The 18,511-nt window shown below is 38.1% G+C and overlaps 2 protein-coding genes across 2 annotated transcripts in view; both read left to right on the top strand.

Annotated features, from left to right (window-relative positions):
* HELRODRAFT_159671 (hypothetical protein) overlaps positions 1–17,158 on the top strand; it is a gene marked incomplete at both ends in the record, with an annotated part of 23,107 nt that extends 5,949 nt beyond the window's left edge. The window contains 40 exons of the mRNA XM_009011544.1: positions 444–595; positions 995–1,107; positions 1,394–1,608; positions 1,680–1,819; positions 2,141–2,356; positions 2,507–2,778; positions 2,948–3,033; positions 3,096–3,300; positions 3,383–3,467; positions 3,905–4,046; positions 4,259–4,439; positions 4,587–4,780; positions 5,280–5,417; positions 5,713–5,865; positions 6,063–6,224; positions 6,407–6,684; positions 6,825–7,001; positions 7,638–7,721; positions 7,884–8,033; positions 8,724–8,901; positions 9,015–9,159; positions 9,467–9,601; positions 9,915–10,030; positions 10,356–10,481; positions 10,708–10,902; positions 11,227–11,426; positions 11,591–11,832; positions 12,172–12,319; positions 12,626–13,054; positions 13,144–13,307; positions 13,620–13,764; positions 13,968–14,114; positions 14,333–14,490; positions 14,595–14,780; positions 15,168–15,461; positions 15,607–15,805; positions 15,994–16,173; positions 16,361–16,443; positions 16,731–16,971; positions 17,129–17,158. Of these exons, the coding sequence (XP_009009792.1) occupies positions 444–595; positions 995–1,107; positions 1,394–1,608; positions 1,680–1,819; positions 2,141–2,356; positions 2,507–2,778; positions 2,948–3,033; positions 3,096–3,300; positions 3,383–3,467; positions 3,905–4,046; positions 4,259–4,439; positions 4,587–4,780; positions 5,280–5,417; positions 5,713–5,865; positions 6,063–6,224; positions 6,407–6,684; positions 6,825–7,001; positions 7,638–7,721; positions 7,884–8,033; positions 8,724–8,901; positions 9,015–9,159; positions 9,467–9,601; positions 9,915–10,030; positions 10,356–10,481; positions 10,708–10,902; positions 11,227–11,426; positions 11,591–11,832; positions 12,172–12,319; positions 12,626–13,054; positions 13,144–13,307; positions 13,620–13,764; positions 13,968–14,114; positions 14,333–14,490; positions 14,595–14,780; positions 15,168–15,461; positions 15,607–15,805; positions 15,994–16,173; positions 16,361–16,443; positions 16,731–16,971; positions 17,129–17,158 (6,884 nt within the window). The remainder of the gene's footprint in view (positions 1–443; positions 596–994; positions 1,108–1,393; positions 1,609–1,679; positions 1,820–2,140; positions 2,357–2,506; positions 2,779–2,947; positions 3,034–3,095; positions 3,301–3,382; positions 3,468–3,904; positions 4,047–4,258; positions 4,440–4,586; positions 4,781–5,279; positions 5,418–5,712; positions 5,866–6,062; positions 6,225–6,406; positions 6,685–6,824; positions 7,002–7,637; positions 7,722–7,883; positions 8,034–8,723; positions 8,902–9,014; positions 9,160–9,466; positions 9,602–9,914; positions 10,031–10,355; positions 10,482–10,707; positions 10,903–11,226; positions 11,427–11,590; positions 11,833–12,171; positions 12,320–12,625; positions 13,055–13,143; positions 13,308–13,619; positions 13,765–13,967; positions 14,115–14,332; positions 14,491–14,594; positions 14,781–15,167; positions 15,462–15,606; positions 15,806–15,993; positions 16,174–16,360; positions 16,444–16,730; positions 16,972–17,128) is intronic.
* A 151-nt stretch (positions 17,159–17,309) lies between these two features.
* On the top strand, positions 17,310–17,922 carry HELRODRAFT_159670 (hypothetical protein; the record flags this gene model as incomplete). Its single annotated transcript, XM_009011543.1, has 2 exons — positions 17,310–17,631; positions 17,855–17,922. The coding sequence occupies 2 exons, from the start codon at positions 17,310–17,312 to the stop codon at positions 17,920–17,922; spliced, it is 390 nt and encodes a 129-aa protein (XP_009009791.1).
* Positions 17,923–18,511: the final 589 nt, after the last annotated feature.

Below are 18,511 nucleotides of genomic sequence, written 5' to 3'. Positions count from 1 at the left end.
GTAATGATGGTGATGATCTTTGTAATGATGGTGATGATCTTTGTAATGATGGTGATGATCTTTGTATGATGGTGATGATCTTTGTAATGATGGTGATGATCTTTGTAATGATGGTGATGAAGTTTGTAATGATGGTGATGATCTTTGTAATGATGGTGATGATCTTTGTAATGATGGTGATGATCTTTGTAATGATGGTGATGATGGCGACGACGACGACGATGATGAGGATGGTGGTGAGGTTAATGATGATGACGTTGACTGTGACGATGATAATGACTATGACTGCAAAATGATTGTGACGTGACTTCCAGATGAAACTCCTGACGTATCAATCTCACCGATGCTAAAACTGAAGTTAAAGTAAAATCAGCATTCATTTAAATTATTGAAACTTTAAATTCACTGAACAATACCCTTCCAAACCACTTTCAAACCACCAGACAACGTGATAAGCACCACACTGAACATGGCCATACCGCTGACATCGTCATGGCAGTACGTACCAATCGGCGATGTTACACTAACCAAGGGAACCGTGTCTAAGATTACCATCACGATACCGACTATTGTGCCGGGTACCGCTATTAATTTGGTATGAATGGTCAAGTATTTTTTTATTTGTATTTATAAATGTTTATATTTGTGTGTATTTACAGTACATATGTATGTATTATGTGTATTGGCAGGTATTTTTAACGAAGTTTACAATGTCTAAAAAATTTCGCTACAAAATTTTATTCTACAGATCTAAAAATTCAAAAACTAACTAGAAATTTAGTTTGCATTTAGCTCTACATTCATAAGTTTAGCAAAGAGAAATCTTTTCAAAAATTCCCCGCTAAACCGCTACTTCCATTAATACATTTTTATGTAATTTCGACTTCCTACTCTAATTTCAAAAAAAGAATTGATTATACGTATATTAAAATTATTAATTAAGGAAATTCAAAATTGTTAATAAGAAAAGTTAAAAATTACTAAAACCAAACAGGACAGAATCGTTGCCATACCAGCTGAATACTTCAACGCCACCTTCTTATTGGGCCAACCTGCCGACGCCTCCTTCCAATCTACATGCATGCCTCCTGCTAATGCTGATCTGGGGTTAGGGTCATTTGGGGCACTTTTTGTATATAAGGGGAATTTAGCTGATTGGATTGCAATTTTTGCAGAATAAATATTTTTTTAGTTTTAATAGTTGTCATAATTATTGAAGTTGTCCTTAATAATGCGAATAATAAATTATTTAAAAATAAAATCATAAACATCCTGGGTAATTATTTGTTTTTTTACTTAGTTTTGTTTTCAACATACACTTTCTTAAACAAATTGTCACAAAAAACAAGCACCATCCTCCAATTTTACGACCCACAAACCTACCCCTCGCCAGCACATCGAACGCGAACTGCCTGAAACCTCTCTTCACCCTCTCGACCTTCAAGTTGAACGGGGCCCTGCCGTGCAATTGCGATTTCACTGGCAGCACGAACCTCACGTACTGCGAGCCTGCCGGTGGCAAGTGCCCCTGCAAGCCCGGAGTGACTGGCAGGCGGTGTGATCAGTGTGATGTCAACTTTTCCAATCTAGGAATGGCTGGATGTTTAGGTCAGAAATTAATTTGAGAGATTTTTGCTTATTTATAATTGAACTAAAAAATAACTTCTCTCCTGTTCCAGCTTGCAACTGCACAGCCACGACGTACAACATGTGCGACCCAAGGTCAGGGTCATGCCTGTGCCCTCCAGGTTCACAGGGGGACCGCTGCCAGACGTGCATGCTCAATTATTACAGCTGGAATGAATTGAAAGGATGCCAGGTTTCCAACTAATTTATTCATTGTTGGCTGAGATTTTTGCGGTCATCATCACCATTTTAAATTTTTATTGACGTCATCGTAATAATAATAAAAAAAACGTAATTACAATACATCAGTCGCTGTGTAACTGTTTTGACCAAAAGTCGCCACCCCTTTTTACAATATTTTGTAATTGTAAAAATATGTAACAATTACAAAATGAAACTGAATTTGCACATTAAGCCTGATTTTTTAAATTTTCCATCCATTTCATGTCAAAAGGCTTTTGAAGGTTAATCGGCACTAAAATTAAAATCATTTGTCATCAAAACAACCATGCAGCCATGCAGCTGCAACACGATCGGATCAACATCCCTATCCTGTAACGTCAGCAGTGGGAGTTGCAGCTGCAAGTACGGAGTGACGGGTCTCAAGTGCGATCAGTGTCAGGACGGATTCTGGCAGTTGACTTCTGCCGGATGTTCGCCATGCAATTGTGATCCTGGTGGTGCTGTCAGTCCTACATGTGATAAGGGAACTGGAGCTTGTACTTGCAAGGTAAGTGGGAAATTAGTAGTGTGTGTGTGCGTGCGTGTAAGTGTAAGTGGTAGTTTTGATTGTAGTGTTTTCAAGTGAATGTGCTTGCATTTGAAGAAATAGTAGACAGACACATTTGCAATTTCCCTCGCGGTAACAAACAACTTACAGTCCAACGTACAAGGCCGACAGTGCACGGAATGCAAGATAAACAGCTTCTCGATGTTTCCGAGCCTGGCTGATGGCTGCTTGACTTGCATCTGCATGGGAATCACGACAATCTGTTCCGCTTCCTACTACATCCCAACCACCATCGATCTCACTCCGGATCTATCCACGATAATCGCCGTCAGCAGCAGCGGCGATCCCAGTCCGGCGATCATCAGCGTCGTTGGAGACATGGCCAACATGGCGGTTCCTCAACAGTCGCCTAACATCTACTGGTCCGACCCTAACTTGCATGGAAACCTTCTGAGTTTCTATGGTGCTGTGTATGTGCACGTTACGTTGTTCATATTCTCAATATTAATTTTACTTATAAATAAAATTTAATTAATTATAATCAATTGAAATTAATTGAAATTCAAAACACGCGTCTTCAACGTGCACCAGCATCTCATGCATTGCGATGTACAGTGCAACCACTTTGACCACACCTCCTGTACAACCCCTTCAAGTCATCGTCATCAGCAACAAAGGTGGTAATAATAGTGATGATGACGACGATAATGAGAAAAATTGAGATAAATTTTATTTCCAGGCTCGCAGATGACTTTCAAGACGTTAAACTCTAACCCCACCATTCCGCTGCCAAACGTGCCATATCAAATGACCACGAACTTGACCGTTGAAAACTTGGTCAGTCCGACTGTTGGTGTGACCAGGGCAAGTGTGTTGCTACTGCTTAATGATGTTAAAGCAGTTCTGTTGCCTGCTGTTTTTGCTAGTGTGGCACATCAGAGCAGGTTAGTCTAAGCTAATCATTTATTCTATTTAGTCTAAGCTAATCTTGAATTCAAAATCTCCCACCCACCATGAAATTCGTAGCGTCGGTAGTCTAACGTACCAGATGCAACCGAATCTTGTTGAGAAGTGTTCATGCCCTCCGGGCTACGAGGGAAGTTCCTGTGAGGTCGGTTTCGGTATATCGATATTTTGTCGGTATTTTTATATTGTTTAAAAACAAAATCAAAATCTGACAGACGCAGAAACTGTTGCATTTGCATTTATGGGATTATTTTGCGTTAAATATTTTAAAATAATTTATTTAATTAATTAAATTCAATGATTTACTAGTTTTATTTTTAATAATAATAATGAAATACATTACATAGAAAATTCAATCTCAACTCATTAAAGCCGCTGTCAACAAACTTTTAGCATTGCAATCAATATTTATAATAAATATTAGTAGTATTTATAACAGTAGCAGTTTTAGTAGCTGTAGTAGTAGTAGTAATTGCTAGTGGTAGTAGCTGTATTAGCAGGAGTATTAGTAGTAGCAATAATCTAACCCCAAATAAGCAAATAAAAATATGAATCGCCACCACACCCACCACAACCACAAAGAAATGTTCGCTCGGCTACTTTCGAGACGCACTGACCACATCTGACTATCTGGGCAAGTGCATTCCATGTCAGTGTAGCGCCATGTCCAACACGTGTGATGAAGTTACTGGTGTCTGTTCTAACTGCCAACAAAATACTGCTGGTTAGCTGGTTTGTTTGTTTGTTTGTTCATTCGTTTGTTTGTTTGTATGTTCGTTGGTTTGTTTGTAATAGTAGTAGCAATTACAACGGTAGCAACTATAGTTGTAGTTGTAGCAGTAGTAGAAGTAGTAGTAAAAGTAGTTGTAGTGACATAAATTTTACCGCAAATAAATAAACAAAAATAGTGAACTTGTTAAATTTATTTGCTGTCAGGATCGAATTGTGAGCTTTGCCAACCTGGCTTCTACCGCAACCCCCCCTCAAGTTCAGGGCCTTGTCTAAAGTGTCCGTGTGAAGGACCAAGAGTTAACTCGACCAACTGTGAGGTGAGGAACGGAAGTGTGGTGATCTGCACGAGCTGCTCCTTCGGCTACGAAGGAGACATTTGCAACAAGTCAGTTGGCTGGATGATATTGAAAGGGTGATTGAGATTACCATTGTAATGATGAACGAAAGGAAAGCCATTCATGATTATATAGAAACAAAACAGCCACGCCACACTAAACGCAACCACACTTACCACACACCACCACAAACGCAGATGCCGAGCCGACCACTACGGCAACCTGGCGACCAATTTAATGAACGTCTGCAAGCCATGCGCGTGCAACGGTCTCAGCACGACTTGCGACGAGTTCGGCAACTGCCTCAACTGCACCAGCTTCACTACCGGAAGTTCGTGCGAGAAATGCGTCGACGGTAAATATAAGGACAGTGTGACGTCAGCTTGTGTGGGTGCGTTTTTGTTTTTGTGATTTTTTTTAAATTTTGAGTTTACGTAGATGTCTTGTGGATTTATTATTATTCTCTCAAATTTCTTTCAAACTTTGTAAAAGTTTAGACAATTGTAAACCGTATAATTTAAAAATTTTTTTTAAATTTAACTTTTAAATAATTTATTTCCCATATTTAAAAAAAATTTGGAGTTCTTATCAATTTTTATAATGTAATAAAATCACGGGCTGTCAAATTATTCATCATCTTTATTGCCACTACCTTGAACGTTATAATCATCATCATCATCATCATCAACAACTTTATCATCACCAACTTCTTCATCTTCATCATCGTTATCACATGCATTTTGCTATCAACAACGGAACGACAGCATCTTTATCACCATTTTCACCATCACCACCATCACCATAATCACCATCATCAACTTCACCACCATCATCTCAATCATTAACTTCACCATCATCATCTTCATCATCAACTTCATTAATCTCATCAGATTGCAATTGTAGTTACACCGGCTCTTCATCGAACCTTACTTGTGATGGGGTGACGGGGCAGTGCCGCTGCAAGCACGGAGTCGGATGGAGAGCTTGTGATCAGTGCTTGCCAAACTATTTCAACTTCACATCAAATGGTTATTTTAGAAAAGTTTTATAATTTTATTTACTTTATGTGTGTGTGTTAGTGTTAGTGTGTGTGTGTGTTAGTGTTAGTGTGTGTGTGTGTGTTAGTGTTAGTGTGTGTGTGTGTGTTAGTGTGTGTGTTTGTGAGTGTGTTTGTGTGTGAGTGTGCGTGTGTGTGTGTGTGTGTGTGTGTGTGTGTGTGTGTGTGTACTGTGATTAAAACAGTCGGATAATTTGATTGTTACTATTTCAGAAACATCTCCTAATCATCATTTCTTCACCATCTTCTCATTTTCACCGTCAAAGGATGCCTGCCATGTGAGTGTAACACGTTGGGCAGTGCAAGTTCCCAGTGCATCAGCAATGGCTCCTGCCTTTGTAATCCGGATACTGAAGGATTCAAGTGCGATGTTTGTTCCGTTGGAGCATTTGGGATACTCAACGGATTGCCCTGCCAAAGTTTGTGTTTCTGTGCATTTGTTTAATGTGTATGTTATGTTTGTGTGTATTAGTTTGTATGTGCTTGTGTTTTTTTTGTGTATTTGTTTTTCTGTAAGCGCAATGCTTGTGCGAGTTTCTTTGTATTGTATGTGTTTGTATCTTTCTGTGTAATAATTTTAACCATGACCCTCTCTTAATCATCTCTACCTCATCAGAATGTGCATGTGACCCAAGAGGTACGGTGAACACCACCCAGGACCTCGCCACATGTGACAGACTGACCGGCCAGTGCAACTGCAGACCCAACGTTGTCGGCAGGAACTGCAGCATGTGCGCTCCCATGTACTCCACAGTACCAGAAGTTTTGGACTGCCAAAGTATCTTTTTGTTTATTGTTTGCCTCTAATTACTGATCTCAAACGCCAAATATGCTATTAAATCAAACGAAGGTTAATGAATAAATCACACAGCAACCAATACAGAATGCCAACACAAAACAGCAAACACAAACTTCCAAACAACTAAACGATTAATAAAACTTAACCACAACAATCAAAAGAATGCGACGTCTGCTCCACAAGCCTGGGAAATGACGTCATTGCAATGGTAAACACTGCCACTTCCGGCATCTCATCTCATTTAACTGAACTAGCCCAGTTTCAGCAGCTGAATCAACAGCTGATCAGCAGTCAGCTGACGCTAAGCAACTACTGCTTGCAGTTGAACAGCTGCATTGACGCCAGCAACAGTTACTACTTCTTTAAGAATGGTTTGCACATTCAGCTGAATGTAACTGCTGTCACCAGAGCCAACAAAATTATCGAACTAAATAACACGGTAATGAAATCAATTATCAATGAATAGTCTATAAAATAATAAAATTGACGATTTTACTAAAGAGTTAAAAATATGAATTCAATACAAATTGCTGTCGTATTAAGAACCACCACCACCACAAACACCAACAACATCAACAGGCCAACGCATTGAACCTGAGGGCCGGCCAGCTGAACAACGACACCCTCGCCGAACTCTCCAGAATGACCGCCCTCAAAACAGAAAGTGACGTCATGGGTGTGGCCAGCAACAAACTCAACAGCGATCTTGACTCGCACGTCAACAAATTTCAAACGTACAACATGACCGCGGCCAACGTTAGCATACTGATTTTTTGTCATTTTAATTTAATTTTAATTTAATTAATTTTTCTTATTGGTTTGTTTGTTTGTTAATTTATTTGTTTGTTAGTTTATTCACCCGTTCATCGAGCCATTTATTCATTCATTTGTTCATTCATTCATTCTTTCATTCGTTCGTTCGTTCGTTCGTTCGTTCGTTCATTTATTCATTCATTCATTCATTCATTCATTCATTCATTCATTCATTCATTCATTCATTCATTCTTTCATTCATTCATTCATTCATTCATGTATTCATCCAGGTTCTTTATTTACTCATTTTTTATGTTTATAAATTGATCAATCAATCAATTTTACCCAAAAACAACCAATCAATCAGTCACTCATTCAAATAACCAATCAACTAAACAATCAACCCCAGCCAATCAACCAACCAATTAACCAATCAACCAATCAACCAACCAATCAACCAATCAATCAACCAACCAATCAACCAACCAACCAATCAACCAACCAATCAACCAACCAACCAACCAATCAATCAACCAACCAATCAACCCCCAATCAATGTAGATCTTAGCGACCTCGCCATACAACACCTCAACATCGTATATATTCGCTTCGACGCTACCGAACATGTTCGTCAACCAGTCGAATCAAGTATCGAGTCTGTTGTTGAGATCTAATGATCTCACGAAACGGGCCAACGAGATACTGGCTGTACTTCTAACAATGGTACTTTACTCTTATTAACGATGATAGTACTTAATTGTGTTGGTACTTATGAGATGATAACGTTTGAATAAATACTCTTCATTCTTATTGTTATCATTATTTTAATTATAATTATTATCACCTTCACATCATCACCATTATTATCATTTCGATCGTTATCAGGAGACAACAACGAATTCAATAAAATCGAATATACTCGGATCTCGGCAAATATCATTGAGTACCGACACCAACATCCTATCGCTCAACCAGACCGTCCGAATGGTTGATAGTCAGCTGGTCTCATTTCAAAATGATATCATCAGTTTGATCGTAAGTGATGTGCTGTGTGATGTGGTGTAATTTTTTGATATAATTATGGTAATGATGATGATGATAGATGTGATGATGACGATGATGACGACGATGGTGATGATAAGGATAATGATGATGGAGATAGTGATGATGATGAAGATGATAATGACGACGATGACGATGATGATGGTGGTAATGATGTCGATTATGATGATGATGGTGTAGATTAGGATGATGGTGATGATGATGATGATGATGATGATGATGATGATGGTGATGGTGATGATGATGATGATACAGTTCTGATAACGGTGATGAATGTGATAAAACTATCATTGACATTGCCGACAAAAAAATAGTAGAGCTGATTATGACTATGATGAAAATGCTGACATGGGAAGCTGTCCATAATGGTAGCAATATACCTGGCAAAAATTCTTATGAGAATGCATTATATATTTAACATCTTGGATTTTTTAGCGATAAATCTTTAAACTCAACAACCTAAGAAACAAATTGACATCACTATATCAACATCTTCACTATTTGCTAATCTAAGTGCTAGGTTCATTAAACGTGAGTTTTTTTCAAATTATCACCATTTACATTGTCATGATCCATGTCACGATCCATGCCTTGATCCAATTTCCTATCCCATCTACAAATCAATCCCAACGCCACCCAAACAACACACCCCCACCCAACCAGGGTCTTAGGACGCAATCAAACGACTTGTACAAATCTTACAGCGACATCGTACAATCGACTGAAACCTTGTTAGGCATTACGAGAACCAACCTCACCAACTGCATGCTAACCTTCACCGAGTGCCTCAACCTCATGCACGGAACGTGGACTAACCAACCTCAAATTTCAATCGATTCCGGTTGGATTTTTTATTTGATTTAATGTTTTGAAATGAAATGTCATAGAATTTGTTTTCCGTATGTATGGTCGGGTATAATGTTTTTAAATTTTGATGGATTCTTGCCAAACCAGGCTTCCAATCGTGGAGCCTTGCCTACCAGACAGTCAACCTGATCTTGACCACGGTCAACTCCAGCCTCAACAACCCACAATCGAAACTCTTGAACGCCGAGCAGCGTGCAGATGCTCTCGCCACACAGGCCAACACGATCAGCGGGTCGGTTGAATTCATTCATTTATTTATTTTATCGCACACAACAAAACGTCTCCGAGAAGTAAACGCAAAAATTTGAAATGTTGTCAAAAGTAAATTTACTCCTGATGCTTGTGCTTTATTTAATGGCTTGCGTCGAAAATTATTCAAACTGAACTTCTGTTTAGAAGCAGTGTTAATTTACAATATTGAACGGAAGTTGTTAAAATAGCTCAAACTCCTGCTCAAATATACGTTTGAATGAATTTCAGACAAAAAATAAAATGGCTTTCAAAAGTATTAATTCAAAACTTGCACACCAACCTTCCAGTTCTTTCGACCAAGTGAAGAGCAAAGGCCAACCGCAAGTAGATGCCATCAACAAATTTCAAAGCGTCATCGTCAGCCTCCAATCTGCACTGGACAGCACCAAGAGCATGAATGACACGCTCCAAGACGTTCTCAGGTTCCTTTCTTTGTCGAAGTTCTTCTCTCATTATTTCATGGAATTGTTGTTGATAGTTGGGCATTTAAACTGTTTAACGTTACCGAACTGAAACATTTTATCGTTTTTACTGCTAATGCATTTTTTTTTATTAAAATTCGTTATCGCATTAGCATCATTATTATTCATCATCAACCTCATTCTTAACGAACAACAACAATAACAACAACAACAACCAACAAAATCCTGATATTCAAAAGCGTCATTAACAACCACCACTAACCACTACCAACAACAACAACAACGAAATTTAATCTTAATCATTTCCCACCAGGTATTTGAACGCGGCTCCCATAACAGACCTGCAGAACAGAGTCAACATCTCTACCGCTATGGCCAACCAAGAAAAGAGTCAAATTGATAACCTGACATCCAGTTATAGCGATGCAGGTGAATGACTAGCATAGTGATGGTGATGACGAGAATGAAGATGATGACAGTGCGGTAATGATTATGATGACAATAATGCTTAAGAGGATAACATAGACAACTTAATCGTTGCATCATTCCATGGTATAAATGTAATCATTATTTCAACGTCTAGCTTGCAATACATCATTTCATAATATATATGTAATCAGTGTCCTGCTTGAACTCAATCGCATTAATTGGCTTACTTTTTTAAATAATTTATCAATCATTGAATTATTATATAATTTTCATGTTACCAGCTTTTAAACTATCTACACACACATTCATGCACAACTTCGAAAAGCTCTCAATAAAGCACTAGACGATGCGGCAACATCCTTCCAGAACTCGGTGAACATGTGGAATGGACTTGACACACCTCTAAATAATTTCTCCAGCTCCTATACCGACTTGATGACTTTTATATTGAGTTAGTAGAGATGGGTGATCGATATTCGATGAATAACGGTTCTAATAATGGCTAAGTAAAGAGGGATGTTTAAAAATGGAATCGAATATTGAATTTATTATAGAATTGAAAATGAATTCTTGCAATAACAACATCATTTTGTAACGAGATTGATATTTTTAATCACCACCACCATCATCATCATCATCATCGCCATCATCATCATCATCGCCAACATCATCATCAGGTATTTCTCCCTCCCTGAACAACAACTACCAGACGGGGATGAACCGGGTCCAGGAGGACAACGCCAGCCTCAGCGCACTGGACACCGCCAACAATGCCCTGAGGTCAAATGTCGACGCTCTGAACAACAGTATCAACAGCATTTCGATCGATGTTACGAACGCTTACGTAGAGGAGAGTTCTTTAAAGGCTAACTGTTCGTTGAACGTTTTGACGTTTCTTAGTTTTCGATTTTGATTATTTGTTTTCGCGATTTAAAATAATGGATTTATGTATTCGTTAATTCGACTTGATGATTTAAATTATTTTTATTTAGAATTTTTTAACTAGAAGTTTACGATTAAAATTTTATTACTAGTTTGTCTTTTATCAGAGACCATAAAACTCAAAATTCTCTTGCATTTGAAACCGTTTCAACCAACAATGTTGCAAGTACTGGATCTGATTTTTTTCACCATCACCTATCGCCATCCCAACTTTTAAAATTCCTTCAGTCACCTTCCTTCTCACCCTCCAACAGTAACAGCATTCAAAGCCAAGTTGGACCAGGTACGTACGCTCACCATCAACTCGACGAGAACTTCATTGGACTCTGTGAACGCCTCAAGACCTGCCCTCGATGCCAGGTTCAACAACGTCAGCAACCTCTTCAAGCAGTTGCAGGATAAGTTGGCCAATCTGGAGCAACCTGTGTTTTTTCAACCAAACACTTACGAGCAGGTGATGATGGTTATTTTGTTGAATACGATAAAATTTTAAACTACGATGACAATGATATTGTTGATGAGATGTCACGAAAGTTACATCGTCAATAAAATTTTTTGTCCTGCTAATTTTAATAAATGTCATCTTCAATCCTCATCAACACGCCTACGCTACCGAAGGTCAACAACCCGGATATCAACGTGAATGACCTCTACAACAGCCTGGGTCTAGATTTCATGTTCCCCAAGCAGAAACGTGGTGTCTTGTTATTTGTGGAGAACACTCTATCAAACGAGAAGTTGCTGGTCCAGATTCTAAATGGATCCGTTTGCTTCGAGTACAGCAGCGCGGGCAGCAGGACGATCGTTTGCAACTATGCACAGCTCACTGCAGGAGCCTGGTACCGGGTTTATGCCACGAGGTTAGGCTGCCTGCACGTTTGAAATGTCGCAACCACAATATAACCTAAAAGTGAAATAAAAAAATGACGAAAACATTTGAATTATTAAAATTGTGGATTTGAATGACACTTTCATTGGTTATGCAGATTCCAATTATTGAAATCACATGAATAAGTATTTGAAATAGTAATTTTAATAGTTAAATGACATACAAAATGACATCGACATACATAGGCACGCACCACAAACAAAGACTTATAGGAATCTTACAAGGCATGTACAATCGCATAAAAACGTACAAAAAACCAACAATAGCAACAACAACAACAACAAAATTATATGAAAAAAACAACATGCAGATACGAGTTGGACATAAAACTGACGGTGATCCTTCTTTCGACAGGGGGATCGGTGACAGTCTCGAACACTTCGACATCCAGCAACAACCTTGGCATGGTCCTCAACTCGCCCATCTACGTCGGAGGACTGCCTCTCAATGCTGCTAATGTTTGTTACCTTTGTATCATTAAATGCTGTTTGTAGCTAACACGGATGAACTAATTGAAGTTAACTGTGATGCAACAAATGCAAAGTATTGTCTGCATTTTTTTTATGAATAATTTCAAATTAAAAAGTTGAATTATCCATCAATAACTGTTGAAAACTATAATTTGATAACGTTTATAGTGTTTAGACATGATAAAATAGAGTTTGAAAAATATAAATATTTGTATGCAACTGTTAAATGTCTACCTATACAAATAATCAGTCAATGATGCTAGTTGCTTATAACTGGTGAACACAACAACGCAGATCCAAAAAGTGTACGACAGCGGCATAGGTTTCAACGGCTGCATCTATCGAGTTCTCTATAATGGAGTTACCATGCCAATCTGGCAGTCAACTTTCAGAAAAGACTCAACAGCTTCCTGCTGCAAGAAGCCGCCACAAGAGCCACAAGCTTCGACTATCACGTCGTGTGTCACGGCGTACGGATCGGGTTACATCGCATACAACCCAGCAGCTCCCGGTGCTTTCACTGCATCCAGTGGCGCTTCACTTTCCATCCAGTTCAGAACATTTTCTCCGAATGGAGTTTTGTTCCTAGTGTCGAGTATGAGCACTGGAGATTTTCTAGGCGTCTTCCTACAAAATGGCAAAGTCGTTTTTCATGTTTCTTCACAGATGGCACTTTATTCAGCTCTTACCGATTCTACTTATAACAATGGCAATTGGTACAAGGTTAGTAAAACTTATTGTCTAGTAGGTATATGAAAAGAATGTTCATAAAAATTTTTAAGCCACTTAATTTTAAAAATGAAACTTAAAAGTTCACAGCCACATATTCTCCATCAAGCATGACATTGTTAGTTGAGCGAGTGAACGCCAGCACGGCACAGCCCTCAGAAACGAAGACAGCCACCCTCTTCAATGCCAACCTCCTAACTCTCAATGGCGCCATCTACATGGTTGGCGGGCAGAATGGAACTTACATGTTAGTAGTCTGCTCTTGTTTGTGTGCCGGTATCAAACTTATGCTGGGGGTAGTCATGATGAAACTGTTGACAAAAATTATAATAGTGATTGATGTGGGAACCAAAGTTTACCGGAGAGGATATATGTTGCTTGAATTTTCATAAAATCACAACAAAACTTTTGTTGACTGTTGATAAGGGGGCCACGTTCCCCTAACCAAAACTCGCCGCTGCCGATGGCGACAGTTACGATAGGCGAAATAACTGTGGCGTTGGTAATAGAGATTTCAATCATCTTCTTTTACGAGTTAAATGAAATAAAATTTATTCAGTCGAGGACCAGTTTCCAAAAGTTTTTCTGGCAGTTTGATGAACTTCCAGCATACGACGGCCTCGTCCGGTGCACTTGTACCTCACGTCTGGAGTGCAGATGTACTCAGCAGTTCGGACGTCGACATGAATACATGTCTTGATCAAGTTGGTACAAACTGTCTCAATTATGATTTTATTATTCTTTTGATATTCAATCTAAAAAACAGTGTTAAACGTATGATATAAAATATATGGTAACACTTAATTGATGTTTTAATTTTATTTCAATTTTTAATTCATACTTACATCTGTTGAAATTTTTTCTTAAAAAATCCTTTCCTCATTTCTCATTTTTAATTAAAAAAAAGGTACAGTCTGGATTGGGGTTCTCAACGCCTTCCTCGTATTGCGTCATTGCACCGGGTCTCGTTCCCATTGGCACCATGGACATTTCCTTTATAACGTCATCACTCAGTGGAATTTTGTTGTTCGCACCCCTGGAACAGACAGCCACTGTAAGTGGAGAGTGTGCTGGTTGTCGTGTGGTGTGCTGGTTGTCGTGTGGTGTGTGGTTGTTCTGAGATGTGGTGAATGTTGTGTAATAAAATTTCTTTGATGTCACGTTTTGTGAAGTAATGTCTGAAGTTTTTAACATTAAGTATGAATTAATATAAATTACAGAATAAAAATAGTAAAACATTATTACGATACCTCGCTAAAAAATCTCAACCAGAGTTCGAACACTTTCCTATACATTGCCCTCTTCAATGGCGACATCTTCATCTTCTTTGATCAGGGTCAGGGCAGACAGCCAGTCTTCAGGACTAGGAGCTTGATGCTGGCTGATAACGTCATGCACAAGCTCTCTCTAGATTTTAGATTCGTTAACAGGTTCTTAGAAACAATTTCATTATAAAAGAGAAAAATTTCAAGAACATTATTTTAAAAAAAATGTATTAATAATTATGACCAACTTCAACCCTGACATCGATCAGTCCTCGAATGAAGGTAGACAACTCAGAAGCGTACGTGGGTGCCCTGAACATGAACTCGAACATGAAACTAAAGATGAACCTCATCTACATCGGGGGCATACCACCGTCGGTCTGGATGGACAACAGCTACCTCCCTATCAGACAGTCGTTCGTCGGTGGTCTCAAGGAAATCACAATTAATCCGAAGTTAGTTACTGAAAGGGTCCAAGCACGTGGAAGCATTCACTATGCAACTATACAACATTCGATACAATACACTTTGTGGTTGTGTACAATAATCTGTTTTCAATTAAAACACCATCTGGTCTCTCTTAGTGAGTGCGGCTCACCATCATTGTGGAAAGTAATTCACATAATTGATTACCAACAAATGTATTAAAAGTTAGGAAGTTACGTTTTGTTTATTATCGTACTAATGTACACAGATGTTTATTACTAGTATAATTATTCAAAAAGTCTGAAAACTGAAGTTAAAATTGCAAAATCATTTTTGCGCCTACAGTCGTTTAAGTTTCACAATTACAGACCTCAAAGCTGACGTTTTTAATTTCATTTTCAATTGAAACATCGCAGCAACGCGCCATCTTACCAGCCGGTCCTAATCAAATTTGACGACCCGACCTACTTGAAACTGGATCAATGCAAATCTGTCTACCTCGGAGGCATCCAAAACCCCTTGACACCTGTTTCACCGCCCTGCAATCCCTGTCCTAGCTCCGAAACAACTCAAAAGTGCCTCACTCCCACTTCCGTTACGAACAACTCGGCAACGAATTCAGCGACGACGAGCGGGTACAGTTTTGGAGATGTTTCAGAAAGTTATGTGGCCTACTCGGTGGTCGGTGAGGAAAATGTTTTCGTGCAGGGGTGAGTAGGGAGTGAGTGATGGAGAGTGGAGTTTTGTGGCGGTGAGTAATAATAAGTGGAAGCACTTGTGGTACAAACATGTTAAATTAATATTATTAACTTCCATCCTAATCTTCTATAATACTCACTCTGCCATCACCGTCAGACTTGTGGTCCAGCTGACATTCAAAGCCCTCCAGCCAGATGGCCTCCTGCTATATCTCGCCAACCAGCCAACCAGTCCACTGACTGATTATTTTGCCATCTACCTCAGCAAAGGTTTCGTCAACGTCGTCCTCATGAATGCAAACTCGCTGAAAACTGTGGCTTCTAAGAAGAGCTACTATGACGGCGAATGGCATTCGGTCTGTTGAATGGAAGAAAAAATTAGTTTTGTCCAAATTAATTTTATGATTAAATTTTTAAAAACTAATTTTATAATAAAATAAAAATGATTATATTATGTTTTAAATGTAAATTGATAGTTGCTATTGAGCACTGGTTATTTCAGTCAGTTGTTTGGGTTGACTAACTGAATGAGTTTTTTAAACAGGTAACAACAGTCCGGGTGAACAACTTTTTAGCAATATTGTTGGAAGACTCGGGCGACTACAACAACAACAACGTCGACATCAACAGTAGCAGTTCAGCTGTTTCCAACCTTTTCATTAGCAGTCCGTTGTACGCGGGAGGTCTTCCGCTCTCACTCACCTCGTACCCAACTACCATTCCCGTTAGTTTAGATCGGATTGGGTGTTAGCAATTGAAATATAACCTTATAAGTTCTTTACAATTTTGCGTGTAAAATTTATTTTCGTTGTTAATTTGAAGGAAAAAATTCGTGTCTACAAAATTTTTCTACGTCAAATTACAATTTACCCTTAAAATTGTGAAAAATTATTTTTGTGGAATTCTTCCAGATTGGTAAAACAAACTTCAAAGGTTGCATTGGTAACCTGGTCGTTCAGTCGTACAACTACAAAACGATAACATTCACAGAAAGGTGAGTGCTGATGAAGATGGTGTTGCTTCGCTGATTGATGTTGTTTTATTTTTGCTGCTTTAATGTTAACATGTTTGCAATTGTAATAAAAATTATATTATGTTTTTGTTTCAATACTGAGCATAATTTACGTAATTGAACATCATCACATGCAAAGAATAACCAAGCAATGAACATAATAAAAAAGAACTTTTGGTTAAATGACATACAACAGTTTAAAACGTCGGCAGTACAACGTTACTTCGACAAAATGACTAACAACAAAAATTTACCAAACCACCACCCAGCAAAGAACTAATCAAAGTCGGGGTGTCAAACTGTCTGTCCGGGGCCCAACTAGGGATGTACCTTTCTACGGCAAACAGCTACGTACAAGTCAGCGACTCCTACAATGCTAACCCTGTTTATAGTCTCGTTCCAGGGTTTTCCTTAATCTTGACTTTCAAGACTATCGCGACGTCTGGCGTTTTGGCAGTGGCTTGGGATTCTCCAAATAAATTTGTTTCACTTTCACTTATTAACGGGGAGGTTTGTTGTATGATTTGAATGACTAGTACATTTTTTTTACTGTTTTTATGTCTGTTTTGTACAAATTATTGAAATCATATTGTTAATTTCAATATGTGCCTAAGGAGAGGAAAAAGAGAATTAAATTTTGGTAATCTATTGACTTTTCATTCGGCAGAGCGTGGCTATCAGAGCAATAATCACGTAAATTTAGTTGAAGTTCAAAATGTTATTTCATACTCTTCTAAAATTTTAATCAATAAATATTAAAACGTTTAAAAATTGGATGATCATAAAAACAAACAAATAAAATTTCTAAAATGAAACTTTGTGGAACACGCTTGCCAAAGCATGAAAAAATGTGCATCGCCATCGTAAAGAATCACAAACACAACACCGTAATATCAACAGACAACGTCATCAGCATTTTATCATCTTCATCACCAACACACCAGTTCCAGGCGATCATAAGCTCAAGCTCCATTTTCATCTTCACGACGCGAGCCTTCAAAACAACGTACGACGTATGCAACAACAAGTATCATACGATCAACATGATGATCAACTCTGCCGGAGTAACGCTATCCGTCGATTCCATTTACCAGGAATCCAAACAGTTCGACTCCACATTTGCCTATGCCGCCCCGCTCAGTGTCCCTATCTACCTTGGGGGCGTCAAAGGTGTGTGCGTGTGTTTGTTTGTGTGTGCGTGTAAAACAAAATAAAGAGCGCCGTTTTAATAAACGTATTTGTTATTTTCGTATATATATATGCCCTAAGTTATGCGTACGTGAGTGAGTGTACACATCGAGTGTGTATCTATTAAGGTGTGACCAATTAATTTATTATTTAAAGCTTAATTAATAAAATTTTATCATTAACTTATTTACTTTTGCATGCGTAGATCCATTGTGGAACATTCCAGGCGTCTTCTCCAGTACGAGCATGCTTGGCTGCATTCAGAGGTCCTAACTTTCTCATTCATTTTTAATTTTGATTTTTATTCATAACTGAAAATACCTTTTTAATATAAATGATATTAAATTAAATTAAATTAAATTATTATCATTTTATTTACTTGAGACATTTTTGTTTAACAGGTGTTTCATTAACAACAACCCAATATATATAACACAGTCAACCAACATAAGAGGGGTTGTTACTGGTTGTCTATGAATGTGATGTGTGTGTGTGCGTGTGTGTGAGTGTGTGTTTGTGTGTGTGTTGTGTGTGTGTGCGTGCGTGTGTGTGTGCGTGTGCATGTTTACATGATTTTGGAACGTTCGTTAATTTGTAAAATATATGCAACCAATTTTTTCTTCAATTTTTTTATTTCTTCTCAATATTTTTTCATCAGAATACAATTTTTAATGCCTTTTACGTAAACCGGATATTCGGGAATTAATTTGACTAATAAAAATTTTAACTACAATTCCAACTAAATTGATCTATACAATTGTTTATTTATTCATTTATTATTTTTTAAATTATCATTAGTATTATTAATTCATTGATTTATTGTTTGATCAACCAAACAGTTTATTAATATGAGTCAGTTTTT

This window comes from Helobdella robusta (assembly GCF_000326865.2).
Source record: "Helobdella robusta unplaced genomic scaffold HELROscaffold_1, whole genome shotgun sequence".
Taxonomy (NCBI): domain Eukaryota; kingdom Metazoa; phylum Annelida; class Clitellata; order Rhynchobdellida; family Glossiphoniidae; genus Helobdella; species Helobdella robusta.
This window is presented reverse-complemented; position numbering and strand designations above follow the sequence as displayed.